Source organism: Ochotona curzoniae, unplaced genomic scaffold (genome assembly GCF_017591425.1).
Source record: "Ochotona curzoniae isolate NIBS_2020 unplaced genomic scaffold, NIBS_Ocur_1.0 contig_2754, whole genome shotgun sequence".
In the NCBI taxonomy this organism is placed as follows: Eukaryota; Metazoa; Chordata; class Mammalia; order Lagomorpha; family Ochotonidae; genus Ochotona; species Ochotona curzoniae.
In genome coordinates this window covers 17,106,457-17,122,786 of record NW_024465582.1, presented here as the reverse complement: position 1 = coordinate 17,122,786, position 16,330 = coordinate 17,106,457, and the positions used below count along the sequence as shown (strand labels likewise).

The 16,330-nt window shown below is 39.8% G+C and overlaps 1 protein-coding gene across 3 annotated transcripts in view; it reads right to left on the bottom strand.

The window, feature by feature from the left end:
* WDR70 (WD repeat domain 70) overlaps positions 1-16,330 on the bottom strand; it is a 201,456-nt gene that overhangs the window by 27,199 nt on the left and 157,927 nt on the right. For all 3 annotated transcript variants that reach the window (XM_040977476.1, XM_040977475.1, XM_040977477.1), the window contains one exon: positions 1,465-1,565. In XM_040977476.1, the coding sequence (XP_040833410.1) occupies positions 1,465-1,565 (101 nt within the window). The remainder of the gene's footprint in view (positions 1-1,464; positions 1,566-16,330) is intronic.

Here is a 16,330-nt window from a genome sequence, read left to right as displayed (position 1 = left end):
TTACTTCCTTTATTTGGTCTTAGAAATGGAACATCTACATCAAAAGCATTAGATACACGCTGGTACATTGGATGAACGCAAAAGCATTCAGAACCATACACTGGTACGCTGTTTTGTAACTTTCTGAGAGATGGCAACAGATGGGGCCCCAGTGGTAAGGGATTAAAACTGAGGGGAAAGCAAGCCTATCAGTCAGTGGTTACAACCAAAAAAAGGGGGTTGTCTAGAGCACAGGGTTTAAAAAAAATTCCTATAGAAACTGCTTATAAAATTAAGATCCTAAGGAAATATTAACAAAATTTACCCTTTTCACCCTTAAAGGGCAGTGTTCAAATTCTTGTTCATGTCCTAGATGGATGCAATATGGAGGTCTACACCCCAAGTGGCTTATGTTCACACTTCAAACACAAGAGTACAAGCGTCAGGAGTGGAGTTCACTCGGTAGTGTTGCACAAGGATGGGTGGAACACACAAAAACTGCTTGGAACACTTTTCTTCTCAACAATTCAGACCTAGCCCTCTCAGGAGGAGCAAATACAAATAATCAAATTTCTTAACACAGGGATTCCACAGAAAGCAGTTTCCAAAAGTACTCATCATTTTCTCAGATGAAACAGACTCCCTCTCTTCCTAATTACACTGGCATTTTCAATTTCCATATTTAAAACACACACACACACACCAAAATCTGACTAGTCCTTAAGCACCATAATGTACATATAATCTTATTTTATAGGTCTAGGGTTCCAAGTCCAGTCCAGAAAACTCTGAAAGAAGTTGAGGCTGTCTGCTTTTATTTATAGCAAAATCATGGCCACTTAATATTCATTAACAAAAGATGACTTTCCTTTCCAGCCCCCAGAAAGGAAGTAAGATCTCAGAACAGGTTTTAGGGGATGCCAGTGAATTTTGTATGTGAGTGGAAATTTTCAGACCTTGGGAATACATGGAGATTCTTGACTTTGGCATTTGGTGGACCAATGATAAAGTGAAAAAAAGTGATGCTGTTTCTTCCAGCCTGGCAGAGCATAACACATGACGTGCAAACCAGTAAAATGCTGAAAGTCAAAGAAAGCATCGAAATGGAAGAGCCATTTCCATTCCCTGTAAATGGTTAGGTCCTTGTTCTGCTAATCCCTTACATGCATCACTGCTAATGCCACTGTCCAGGATGGCATGCAGAGTGGGCAAGCCCACTTCCCCCCCTTGCTCTCAACATTTCAGCTAAGGAACTGCAAATCCCCAGGAAACTTCCACTTTGAATTCAGTATGGATTAAGGGTGATACCTAAAGCCTCTTTAAAGCACAATATAAGATGTTTGAAGCTTTACCCTGTGCCAGCTGCATTTTCTAAAACGGTGGATTCCTCATCAAAGGGGAAATTAAATGAAAGCAGGGGTGAAAAAAAATCCTTCCCTCCAGTTGTTGTCATCCATCTGAAACAGGCAATACTTTATGAAATACCTCTGACTCTTGTTGGGGTCATAATAGACTTTAGCCAATCCGTTTCCAGTTCCAACCATGATCTGGTTCAGTTTGGGATGCCACAAGCAGCGGACAACACTCTGTAAAAAAAAAAAAAAAAAAAAAAGGCACTTGTCAATTAAAGAGGCCAAAGGAAATGGAGAATCCTGCTGGTACTCTGATGGCTTATTTACTAAATCATATATATCCTAATAGTTACCAGGAACTTTTAGGATGCTTTCTTCTAAACTATCACTGAAGATGTACTCTTTAAAGTTCCATTCCATCACTGATTATCTGTGTGAAACCCTATGAAATTAAAAAAGATGAAGGTAGAATTTGGACTGTCTGGGTGGAACCATAGCTCTATTTGCAGCCCAACTTCCTGTTTATGCCTTTGAGGAAGGCAACAGATGATGGCTCAGTAGTTGGGTTTCTGCTGCTCACACGTGAGATCTGCATCAAGTTTCTGGCTGCTGACTTTGACCTGGGCCAGCCCCGGCTGTTAGAGCGAACTAGCAGATGGAAGACACCTCTGTTTCTGTCTACCTTATCTACCTCGAAAAGAAAACATAATTTTTCTTAAAAAAAAAGTTCCCTTCCTGAAAATACTGTCTTTTCCTGACAGTCATGGGACCAAACAGTAAGGCTTCCCAGCTCCATTACCATGTGAGGTTGGCATCACGCAGTGCTGAAGCCACAACATGCAGGCATGCTTCCTACCAGAACAGATTTAGATCTCTCTGTTTCATGCTTCACACACACAGTATAACCCTCTGGACAGCAGACTGAGGCCAGGTGGTTACTGTTTTTAGTTTATAAAGATCTAAAGCTCATACTGTTTTTTCAAACAGCACACATACTTGTAGGCATATTAAAATCTCTCCCTATCTATGAGATAAAGCAGCAGCACAACAGCAGAAGGAGAGCAGTGATGCAGAATACACAGACTCAGTATTAACCCAAATGGAAAGCTATTTGAAAGAAGGTTCACTGGCAGCCACGGTCCTCTGAATTCATTACTGTGAGAAAAGTAAGCAGAGCTATGGGGTCACAAAGAACCATGAGTTCCCAATCAGAACCACAACTTGCTTTTAATTTGTCTGTAGTAAGAGGGTAAAAGTGGGAGGGATACTATGAACAAAATTAACCAGAGAAAAAAGATGAAGCCAACAACAGTGGGGCAGAAACACCACATGTCAGGTTCTGCAGAATTCACTCTGAGCAAGAAATGAGTGTGGAGGCATAAATTCAATGCTCCTTAATAATCTACCTATTGTCAAGCCACATATGGAAGCTAAGCATAAGAATAAAGAAAATGTGACTACACTTTCAGTGATCAGTATAGCAACTGATCACGATCTGAAAATGTGAAGAGCTGCCAGACTTCCTGATGCTCCACTACTAAGAATAATTTGAGGACCATGCCCAGACCACAGAAATTTCCAAATAGTCACTGGCAGGTAAATGGAAACAAGAGAGTCATAAATATGACTTCACACAGTCACATTTATGTAATTCTATCTAGGATAAGCTCATCAGTGCCAAGATTCAGTTCTTTCAGTCTTTGCTTCAATTTCATTCTTTTCATATCACCCTACATAAATGTATGCTCATGACCTTCCTTTCCTTACTCTTCTTATGGCATGCAACACCTCCGAATGCAGTATGTGATCTGCTTATTAACAATGAGTGTTGCCACCTCCAATGGAACATAAGCTCTGTGGTCACAGATCCTGATGAGTTCTGTTGGAGGCTGTATGCCTGGTGCCTGGATTAGTGTCTGGAGCTCATCAGATGGTCACCACTTACATCCTACCTCAATAAACTGCTCTGCTAGGTAGATGTGAAGAGAATTTTCTAAGCAAAAATCATGATTCTCTATTAAGACTAATTTGATCTATCCATATCATTACATGGGACCCTCAGGTATCCCACAAACGCAGCTGGTTTAGTTAGTTCCATCCTAATGTGGAAAAGCAGAGAGGATGGGCATGATGCAATCTGCCAGAGAAGAGAATGGGAGGGGTTTTCAAGGACCTTTGGAAATAGCAGCCATCCAAAAATAGCCCCAGAGAAATCTTGAAAATATAGTTACATAGTGATCCCTCTCCCTTGGTTCTCTAGAGGTCTAAGCGGTTTAAAATTGCTGGTTCTCAAATACATTTTCAAGTAAGAATTGAAAAAAAAATCCACAATGTAGGGCAGCAGGCTACCACTACTCTCTTCCTGCAGGGTGAGGGTCTACATGCTAGAGTCAACTGCCCAGGCCAACAGACCCTTGTCTGACTGCTTTCCGGGGAACTCAAGCACCTCTATTCCTGTTCAGGTACTTTACCTTCCGGAACTTAAACCTACACATGGCTGATGAGCGTAACTTCTTCTGGAGGAGCACATTTGCTTTTCTTTCATGTCAAGGCAGAGAGAGGCAAATAAAACCCCTTGAACTAAACAGCCATCCCAGAACTCTGTCCTGTGTGGCGATGAGTCAAAAAAGTAGCTAAGCAGGGACTTATGAGCTGCAGCCTGAGTTAGGCAAAGGATACTTAAGTCTCAATTGTCCCAAAACTGGTTATTAATCACATACTACAGGGATTCCAAAAACACAGAATGAAGAAACAGAATTCAAAGTTAATGGTGAGTGGGCCTTTTTCGTGTGTGTGTTTGTTACTATTTATTGTGTATGTTTGGCTAACCTTTGTAAACTTTACAGATAATGTGGCTCCACATTTTGTCCTGTCAAGGAAATGCATCTTAGAGCAGTGAGCTGGCCATCTGCCAAAGCAAATAATCCCTGAGCCAGGGGCAGAGCTGGGGAGCAAGCAGGACTGCCATGCTGCTAACTTGTCAAATAGACATACCAGTCTTTGCTTTACAAAGGGCCACGTGCCTGCTAGAAGCCTAAGGAACCCTCGGCAGACAAACGAGCTATAAATAGAGTGTAATCACTCAATCAACCAACCATCCCCAAACTTCCTTCACCCTGTTCTTATGAGATGACTCCTTTGAGAAGGGGGCTTGACACATTCAGACCTACTGAGTTACTGAGAGATGGCAGTGCCCGCAGGGTTGGGAGCACACCTGAACTGTAGGACCCCAGAATAACATCAAGACGTGTGATTTCCAGGAGGCAAAGGCAGAGTTCTCCCATTTTATGGTGAGATTCAAACAGCAGAAAACCACTGTAGCATAAAGGACTAGATTCTGGAATTAGTCTTTTGGTGTTAATATACCAATGTACTTAATCACACTGATTAATTGTTGAATTTTTACATGAATCTACTTCATCTTACCAAAACACGTTGGCCCACAAATGGCTTCCCTCAATTTATAAAACCAAATTCCATTTCATCACAAAACCAGGCTAATTCTTTGGGCAACGAAGAGTGGCCATAAACTGCCCCTCAAGAAGAACTTGGCTCTAGCAGCAGTCTCTAGAAACAATGACCAGACCCAGGAGTAACATGCAACAGCACTGGAAGGAGCAACAAACTCTCACTGAGCTCTGTATAAATATCTTTCCTGTCTGGAGAGGCCAGAGGAAAATACGGGTTCGGGTCCAGGAAGATGGGAGCATCACATTTAGTCAGCAATGTTAAGATTTCTGTTGACCGAAACAAAACAGGGATTCTGAAATTTCCCTTTAACAAAAGTGAAAAAGCTAAAAAAATTCCAAACAGTTTATTTCCTTGGGTAAAAAATTTACTTTTAGAAGTTAAAAAGGAGAGAAGGAAAGACAGAAACGGGTTTATATTTTGGAACATACTGGTAAGAGAACTATTAGGTATCTGGAATTTTATGCTCTTTAATGTAGTTTGAGGGGCCCGGCACCGTGGCCTAGTGGCTAAAGCCCTCACCTTGAATGAGTCAGGATACCATATGGGCGCCGGTTCTAACCCCAGCAGCTCTACTTCCCATCCAGCTCCCTGCTTGTGGCCTGGGAAAGCAGTCCAGCATGGCCCAAGACCTTGGGACCCTGCACCCTCATGGGAGACCTGGAGGAAGTTCCTGGCTCCTGGCTTTGGATCGGCGCAGCACTGGCCATGGCAGCTGCTTGGGGAGTGAATCATCAGATGGAAGATCTTCCTTTCTGTCTCTCCTTTTCTCTGTATATCTGACTTTGCAATAAAAATAAATAAATCTTTTTTTAAAAATGCAGTTTGAGGTCTCACAATAATACTACTAATACAGCTCGCAATTTCACTCCGTGTCACAGATGAAGAAACTGAGGCTGTTAGAATAGATCAATTTCCCAAGGTCACATCACTTACACAGAGGAGATGGGATCAGTTGGCAGGTTTCTCCAACTGCATGGCTCATTCCCTTATTTTACTCAACAGGCAAAGCCCTATTTGGAAAGATGGGAAGGAAGGGAGGTGGGATATTTTTAATCATTTGCAAAGTCATCTAACCCAGAAGTAGAAATCTTAGCAAGTTTACATTTTAAAGCAGATGGTATTACTAAAACCATAAAAGAAAAAGCCCCCTAGATCTCACTTCACCAATGTTACTATAATAGACAAAGCCTGTGCAACATCTTACATGACTGTAATGCATGTATCCAAACACCACCCTTAGTCTACATGCTAAAAGAAGCCCTACATCGTTCATAAGTTTACACCTTAAACATGATTAGGTTGAGACACTATTTCCTGATCTTTCCCAGCTGCTGACCCACACGTAAACCAAACTGCATCTGGCTGTTTTTTTTTTTTTTCAACACCATATAGTACAAAATGGATAGGTTAACTTAGTGATTCCTTGGGAGAATGAGCCACTTTTCTAAAATCGTAGTAAATAAATATACACAAACATAAATAAAACAGTTTCAAATTAAGGGTCTGCCATTAGCCTATAAATAAGATGGTCACACAGCTTGGCAGACCAGAAGACAGGCAGCCTCAGAATGATGGACATTCCCAGGACCATCCAATGCATCTGCACAATCATGTGTGTACCCTTAGCCCCAAGGTTAAGGATGTATATCAAGACATAGGCCACAGATAAGTTTTTAAAAGTCAGGTAAAGCCAAAAGGGTACCAAATCAGACCTTTGTTCAGGCTTCCACAGGACCAAGATTTATTTAATTCAAAGAAAAGAACAAAAATGTTTTCTACATTAAAATATTCCACCAGGGAGATGGAAGAATCAGATGAGAATTGTGTTGTCTTCTCTGGGTTACTGGTCTGGTCCTGGTTCCCTCCATTCTTTCAAAGCCTTGCTTTCCCCAAACTTTGAATGACTCTCCAGAATGAACGGGCCTTGGGGGCTGGGCCGCCTCCCTTTTGGTTCAGGAAGCACACTGGGTGAGTAAACTTCAGTCCTCAAAAGCAAAATACCTGATGGAAAAAGCAACAGGTAGCTGTTGTCCCCAGACTTCTCTCAAACTGAGCGCATGCCTGTCCCTTCTTTCTCCTCTACATTCCTCTACTTCAGGAAAGGTTTGCGACAGAACAGAGCTGGAGCAATGGTCATTTGCTTTTGCTGGAAATCTCACCAATCTTCTCCCTTTCCTGTTCCAAATCATTCCCTTTTCTGATAAGCCTGAGAGAAGCCTAACAGTGAATAGAAAAAAAAAAAATCCATAGTACCTTTACAAAATGTCAGGATGGCTATAGAAAAGTGAGGAAATGTACTACTTTGCACCTGCCATAAACAGTTGGTGCAATGCATGGGTTCAACTTTCAAAAATTGGTGTCTAATTACCAGATTAATTTCCACCAAGCCCATGTAAAATATGTTTATTAAAATCAATCCACTTACGGTCTGTGCTTTGAAATTAAGGTAACCACTAAAGCAGCAAAAAATCTGGAACCTGGTAGTTGTCCCTGGCACTAAATGAATCACATCTGTGTCTGATAATAAACTTGCCTAAGGAATTTCATCACGAGAAAAAGTTCTCAAAGAAAACAGAAGGTCTCTTGGGCAAGGAAATTAAATGCAATTTTCTTCATCTAATTCAAAACACTAAATGTTAACTCCAATCCCGTTACTTAATGAGAATTTATGAAGGCAAAGAAAGCACAATGACTGAAGCAAGTCTGCAGTAATTATCCTCGTTAATGACACTCCGGCAGCAGCAGACTGAAGCTGGAGTCCACAGTGGGGTGGTCGCCCTACATTGCACTCCAGCTGGGGCTCTACTCAGTGAAGGTCCCCACTGCTGGCACAGCGTGGGCTACAGGTGTGCCAAGACATGGAGTGCCCCCACCCATCGCTTTTGGCGAAGAGGAGTCCTGCCTGCTTGTACCACAGGTTGTAAAAAAGCTTGGGAGGACCCCGGCGCGGTAGTGCAAGTGGTTAAGGTCCTCACCTAGCACGCCCGGGATCCCATATGGACGCCGGTTCTAGTCCCGGCAGCCCCACTTCCCTTCCAGCTCCCTGCCTGTGGCCTGGGAAAGCAGTCAAGGACGGCCCAAAGCTTTGGGACCCTGCATCCATGTGGGAGACCCGGAAGAGGCTCCTGGCTTCGGATCGGCATAGCATTGGCCGTTGCGCTCACTTGGGGAGTGAATCATCGGACAGAAGATCTTCCTCTCTGTCTCTCCTCTCTGTATATCCGCCTTTCCAATGAAAAATTAATAAAAATAAATCTTTAAAAAAGAAAAAGCTTGGGAAGCACTATGAATGGTCATGTTTTGCAGTCTATTCTACACAGATCCAGGCTGCTTTATTCCTCACTTAAAAAACAGAAATGAGTAAAACTATAAGAAGCATCAAACTTTTGTTTATATGAACAAAATGTATAATCCTTTCTAATCCTCTAAGATTAGAAATGTCTGTGGTCAAATCTTAGAAATCAAGTGTTAAAGCTAAAAAAAAAAAACTTTAAAAAACAAACTACATAACACATGTAAAACTTTATTTTAATACAGTACAGGTGAAGATGTTTTAAATAACATGATAATCTAGCCCTTTGAGTTTTACAGTGTCTCCTCCTTCAAAAATATTGTCTATCACTCAGAAAAGGAAAAACACTATCCTGGGTTATATGCTAATTAGAGATCCCCTTCTTCCCCACACTATATATAATTGTGAAAGTTTGGCCTGAGTTCTGATAGAACAGCTGGAAAACTTATTACCAAAGATTATTCATCAGATTCAGGTCTGGAGAAGAAAAATTGTCAGAGAATCTTACATTAAGAGCTTTACTGGCCCACCAGTGGGATGCAGTACAGTGCTGGGCATACAACAGAGCACAGACATAATGACATGACTCTATTACATGTCTGCACATAGAAACAACGGTGTGCCACTCTGAACACTGCAGATACCTGAAAGTTCAGATTCTCTTCCTCCACCATCCCCACCCCTCTTATTTTATGAGGATGTAGGAATCTCTTCCTTAGGATTCTGCTCACATTATGCAGTGTTTGGCTCCTCACCCAACTCAGCCACTCATAACAATCATATTTACACAAGGAAACATAAGTTTAAATACCTAATAAATATCAAAATTCAGGGTACAGAAAGGAGGGGAAAGTTTCCATTTAATCAAAAAGGAAACACTGACTATTCCTATACCTCAAGGAGTAGAGACATAGAAATAGATATTTACTTCCAGCTCCCTGCTTGTGGCCTGGGAAAGCAATTGAGGACGGGCCCTGCACCCTGCGTGGGAGACCTGGAAGAGGCTCTGGGCTCCTAGCTTTGGATCGGCTCAGCTCCAGCCATTATGACCACTTGGGGAGTGAATCAACAGACAAAAGATCTTCCTCTCTGTCTCTCCTCCTCTGTATATCTGACTTTGCAATAAAACAGAGAGAGAGAAATAGATATTTACTTACAAATACTGACATCAGGGGATAGCACTGTGGCACAGAGGGTTAAAGCCATTGTCTGAGACATTTACATCTCATATGAATGCCAGTTCAAGTCCCAGCTGCTCTGCTTCTGATCCTGCTCCCTGAAAATGTGCCTGGGAAAGCAGCAGAAGATGGCCCAAATACCTGGACCCCTGCCATCTACATGGGAGATCCAAATGGAATTCCAGGCTTTTGCAAGTTCATCCCCAGCCATTGAAGACATTTTGGAGGTGAACCAGTAATGGAATATTTCTCTCTCCATCATTTTTCTCTCCTCTTCCCCTACTCCCGCTCAAAAACTTTTCCTTTCAAATAAAATAAATATTAAAGAAAATGATGGCACCAACAAGTAGCAGACTTTTATGGGGTTGAATAACACTAGACAGTGGATTAATGGTTATTAAACTGGACAAGTTATTTTTTGGGTTTTTTTCATTCATGAAGCTGGAGTCAACATGTGATTGGTCCTTCATCTCACATAGTAATTCTAAATGAGATTGCTGTCAAATATTTGACCATGGGAAAAGATTCTTCACTACAGGCTTTGAATCTGTAATCCCACCATAAATACTATTTGAAAGAACAGAATGCTGGTTTTAAAATAAATCATATTAAGGGAGACTAGAGAAGCAGAAAAAAAAATGGTAAGTGTATCAGCATTTATTTCCCATTCTAAGGAAGCACAATGATTACATTTTTAACAAAATATGATGTCAAAGTCCAATAATTAATTTTTACTTCAAAGCACAGTATTCTTTGCAAAACAGGTCCAATGAACAGATCATATGCCTTAACAGTACACCGAAACAAATTATATTCATTAGAATGCAAGTTACCAGTATTTTAAGCATCTGCAGTAAATTTGTGTTTCCTCTACTGAACTTCAAACACTCAAACACTATTTTTAGTAAGTGTGAAAATGGATATCTATCTCAAGTTTTAAAGATGCAAAGTAAAATGCACACTTCTTTCATAAAATATCAAAGGAAATATTTATCTCCCAGAATTCCAAATTAATTTTTAAAAAATCTATTAATAAAAAAACAAAACACAAGAGAAGGTGAGAGAATAGTCATTACAGTAAGTCTCAACAGGAATATGTAATTAAATGTAACAAAAGGTAAAGCACAATAAAATACATTTCACTGAACAGCCACAATATGCCATGTACTGTGCTAATAAGCACGGGGAATATGATGTTCTTACTACACATACGGCACCATTAGTCCTGAGGAAAGCCTTACTCCAATTGGGTCACTAGAGAATTTACAAAAAACTGAGAGTAGGAGCAAAGATAACAGAAACACTGAGAAAATATGATACACAAGGAAATGTCAGTGAAGAACAAGCTTATATTCTGTCCTCTTAGACATCAGAAGCCTGCGCAGTAACTTTACAATCTTGAGGAAACAGGATGTTGGCCAGCTGCTCTTCAACTCCATGAGGACTATAGGAAAGGATATGGGCTCTAAACATGAGAACGTGAGGCTTAACATGAAGAAAAAAATCAAAACCCTTCAGGGAGGTTGTAAAATCTTCTGTTAAAGCAAGTCTGATTTTTACACAGGAGAATTAAGTCATAGATCTCGGATAGGCAAAAAGAGACAGATTCTGGAAAATAACATTGAGAACCTGAACAACATATATTCAATCACACTGGTGGCAGCTATGTCAAGGCAACACAGCAGCAGAGTAAGACATGACTCCCATTGGGATCAATAACATGATTTTATTTCCTACCATATGGATGTCCGTCCAAATGTGCAACTAACTTAGCCGCTTCCTCCCGGGGTCATCTGCTGCCATGTGTGCTGTTTCCTCGTGTGTTTCCTATCACCACTGTAATGCCAAAGAGCTTCTGGTCCTCAGAACCAGAAGAAAAACAATCCATTGAGTCTCTCTCTCTAAATGATGCAAAGAGGCACCGTAGTCCTGTCTGAGGACTCTAGGAAGTAAACAGTGGCTGATATGGTAGAAAGAAGACCAAAATTCAAAGTATTCCTAAAGCACAAGCTTTCCCCACTCCAGTTCTCCACCAACATAATAATAAGTAATATTAAGATAGTAACTGGTAACAAATATCAAAATTTTAAATAAGAACAAGTTTGGTCAAAATGAGATTTCCTTTCAACACAGGTGCCATAAAGCCTTGCATAGTTCTGTAATTGACACCATACCTCAGTATTTTATTCAGTATAGACATCTTATATACTATTTTTGTTATATAACCTTTCATTGATTACAGAATTCTTGGTATCCCATTGAATTCTGTGTTCGTGGTGTCTCTAACTTCACCTTAGGCCTGGACCTTTCCTTGACTTACATGTACCCCATTCTGTTATACACAAATTCGCTTAAAGTGGATGATAGAACTAAATGTTACACAGAAAACTACAAAACTCTCAGGAGAAAATACTGAGATAAATTGTGTAACCTAGGAGTTAGTCAAGGAATTTTTAGATGACACAATAAAAGTATACAATCTACAAAAAAAAAAGGATAAACTTGGCTCTAGCAAAATGAAAAATTGATGCACTGCAAAACATATTGTTAAAATAACAACAGGAAACAGACTGGGAGAAAACATTTCTAGATCATATGTCCAACAAAGAACTTAGGTCATACAGCAACATCACTTTCCTCAAGAAAGTTTTGATTTTCTTTTTCACTTCTTCAATGACACATTGGTCATTCAGTAGCACGTTATTTAACTTCATGTTGTTGTAAGTTTTTTATTTTTCTTCCTGTTATTGATTTTGTTTTATGGCTTTTCATTTAAGGGGATGTATAGTAACTGTGTAAGAGTCTATCATATCCAGATGCGAAGATACAATACATTCTGCATCTCTACTTCCAGATCAAAGATGGACTCTCAATGAAAGTATATATATATGAAATATATATTAAATATATCTGGACAATAGGATGCTGGACTGTCTGCCATTGTCCAGATACACTTAACTAACATGGGCAGAATACATTTAAATAGCATAATGATGGGCTTATGACTGTTTATAAAGCATTATAATATTGTAATAATATAGGGGAAATCAGTAGGGGGGTAAAGGAGGGTGAGGGAAATCTCAGGGCCTATGGAACTGTATCATAAAATAATAATTAGAAAAAGAAAAAAATTTTACTTTGTAAATTCAAGAAACAAAAAGACTAACCAAACAGAGGAAGCTCTCATCTGCTGATACGTCACTCAGATGCTCACAGCAGCCAGTGTTAGGTCAGGCTGTGGTGAGGGAGCTCAGTCCAGGTAAGCCCAGTAACCAATTCTTGGCACTGTTACTGAGGCCTTCTAGGTCGACATTAGCAGGAAGTCAGAGTGAGGAGCTGAAGCCATGTATCACACCCAGGAACACTGAAGCAGGACACAGGTGCCTTCACCAGCATTTTCAACACTGAGCTAAGTAGCAAACTCAGTGCAAAATAAATCAAAACTTACGCAGCATGTTAAAAAAGTTTACAACACATATGATTTTTAAAAAAACTAGTCATGGATTTCAAAACATGCAAAATTTCAAAATTAACTTATCTTTCAATTCTGTTTCCATGAACTTTTGCAAGTACCCTGGTACCAAGAGTAAGCCCCTGTGGAGTTGGTGGGTTTTTCCCCCCCTCTTCTGCGCTCAACTGTACTGTTTAAATCCTGAAGATTATTGTTCACTCTGAAACATGCATGACATGATACCTTTAAGTTCACTGAGCACCAAGAAGTAATTTAGTCAAGTCTTGGTGATACTAGCCCCTCTAGTTACTGTCTAAATGACATGTATATGGGTGCTGGAGCCATGGTACAGCGGACTAAGCTTCCGCCTATGGCACTGGCATCCCATACGGGCACTGGTTAGAGTCCCAGCCACTCCACTTCCAACTCAGCTCCATGATTAAGGCCTGTGAAAGCATCACCTCAAGTCCTTGGGCTCCTGCACCCACATGGGAAACCTAGAAGAAGCTCCAGGCTCCTGGCTTTGGATCAGTTCAGCTCTAGCAGTTAAGGCTATTTGAAGAATGACCCTTCATGGCACAGATCTCTTTTCTCTCTTTTTCTTCTCTTTGCAATCCCACATCTCAAATAAGACCAAATATTTAAATAACTAACTAAAATAAACCCCATGTGCATGGTGCTTGCTTGAGGAAATTCCAAGGAGAAGGTTAGTATCTTTATGATAGTCTCATAATGCAAATTAACAAGGTAGTAAAAATGCAATGCATTTCTCACCATATCATACTGTTATCTCTTTTCTTCAGTGATTACAGAAAATACTATAGAAAATAGTGTTGACATTGTTATCCTGACAGTGGAATACTAACGCAATAGCCAAGGTAGAATTAATACAAGATGAACTGCTGCTAAAAAAATAAAATTAGAAAAAAAAAGATATATGTAACTGCTATGGTAGCAGACTTACATTAACACTATTATCTCTTACTTACTCCCAGGTTCGCTATCAGGCATCTCTTCCCAATCAGCAAATGTTCCCTATACCAGCACTGAGTAAGTACATTGTCTTATCACTTGACTATGGCAAACATGTATTGGATGGATGGATGAATGGATGGGTGGGTGGGTGGATGGATGGATGGACGGACTGGATGGACGGACTGGATGGACGGATGGGATAGATAGATAGATAGATAGATAGATAGATAGATAGATAGACAGAAAAACATTTTATTATATAAAAAGATGCTTAATGAGACTCCTTTGGGATCTGCATTGTTTAATCTTCCCAAAAAAATGAACCACAGTAAAATTTCTTTAGGCTGATATCACTTTATTCAAAATAATATATAATTCAAAGCAACTGTTACCCCTAGTCCACAGCTGCCTGATCACTCTTTAATAAAAATCAGATAATGGAAAGCTAGTTCATCCAAAGCCTATTTTTTTTTCCATTCCCTTGTGTTTTACATTAAGAAGGTATCACTGTGTTTTAGAAAGCACATAAATGCCAAATACAGTCTTTCAAATTTATTTTCTGTTGGCGTTTGCACTACCAATAGCTCTAATCCTTTGTGTATTATTCCTTGCACAAGTCTGGGGGAAAAAAAACATTCCTGGACTTCTTTATTTCTAGAAAATCTGTAAGAATACGTAATTCTGACTGAATTGGGACTTTATATATCAGTAAGACAGATGATTAGTCTAATCCCAGTAAAGGACAGAAGAGCAGATGAACTCCTTAGCTCTTTGGGAGTCAAGCTTTCACAGGCATGGCTTCATTAATTTGTTTGAAGTGAATTCCCAAATCAGAAATATCTGTATTCAAATGGAAGAACAAAGATACATTCCAAAGCAGTTCCAAGGACACCTGGAATAACCATTTATCTGAAATACCTTTCTGCTCTCCACCATATGTACAAATAACAGTTTGGTCATGGCCTGAGTGGTAACTGTGCCTTTTAACTGGGTCCCTGAAGGAACTACTCTTTTCATGGCCCTTTTGTATCCGTTTATTCTTCCTCCTCAATCCTTCTGAATTTAAAATAGTAGTATTCTTTTTTTACCAGCAGCATAAAAACTCTTTATGTGAAATGAAGATTCACTCTTAATGTGAATTTCATATTATATATATTGCTGTATGTTATGTTTATGTGTAATTCTTTTTATGTTGTACATCATCTCACATTTATAGAGCAATTTTCTTAAACATCAAAATTCATTAAACATGGGATAGTCCACAGAGGATAAAGCTAGACAACATTTACTTTCTTCACTGTTTTTTGTATCTTTGTCAATGTCTTAGATTTAATAGTTAGATGCCCCCTTTGGAATATATATGCACTTTAACAAAATTTTTACAGTCATACACATACACACACACACACACACACACTCATGAAAATAAGGAGTAGGGATGCAGTAAGCAGGCAAATAAACCCATCTTAATCTCACTGTTGATGAGACCCAGTGAAGACAAGAGATAATGCCAAGTAAAAAATTCATTAATTTTATTTCACTTTCCTCTGCTTGATGAAGAGGAAGATAACTGAAGATGTTCCAGCACGGCAAGTCCAGAACACATGTCTACTGCCTCAAACCACAAAGCTTGCTCCCTGACAAGCACCACCACAAAAGCTCACAGTGACAGAAGCACCAATGGTTCACACTGTGTAAGCTCTAACTCACAAAGAATATGAATGGGATGTGTATAGTCTAAGTATATATTCTGGAGAACAAGTTGTGATGGAGAGAAGCACAAACCGGAGGTGATGAAATATTCTTCAGATAATCGCAGATGGATTTTTTTTTCTATAAGAGACCTTTACATTTCTATTACTTATGTTCTATGGTTCTATGGTTCTTGATCAGCCTTGAGAAGCTCAAAGTGGCTAACTGGTTAACAATTTCCTTTCCTTTTCCTTCAGAGCCCACATCAGTCATGCCAGATCAGTCATGCAAAAACACTTAAACTGTGTGGCTGTGTGTGGGGTTTTCTTCTTTCCTATCTTCATTTTGTTCACTAAGAGTATTTACAAAAATAAAGGCTCCTCACCAAAGTGCCTAAGCAAACAAATGAGAAAAGACATCAGGTTTAGGCATGGACTTTCTGGATTATTTTGTTTTCATTTTTTCCTCTTTGCTCAAATGAATGCATGCTATTTCCTTTAAATTACTGCCCAAAGCAAATGATGTGAAGCTGCTACCATCTCAAACAGCGCCCAGGCAAAATAATTTTATTAGCTATGTTTAGGTTAAAAGGTACACATGGCAATATGCTAGTACAACTGCAGCCATCTTGGGAGGGAACCAGCAGTCTCAAGATCTTTCCCTTTGCCTCTTCACACTGTAAATCTGACTTTCCAATAAAAATAGGTAAACGTTTAAGCAAACAAAAAAATACACTGTGTCAAACACACATATGAGAGTCTCACAGTGTGATGTACTGAGTTACGCTGTCTCCTACAGGACAGGCATCCTGTCCTGGCCACTCCACTTCCGATCCAACTCCCTGCTGATATGCCTCAGAAAGCAGTGGAGAATGGTCCAGGGCCTTAGGCTCTTGCACTTACTTGGGAGAACCAGATCAAGCTCTGCTCCTGCTGGCTCC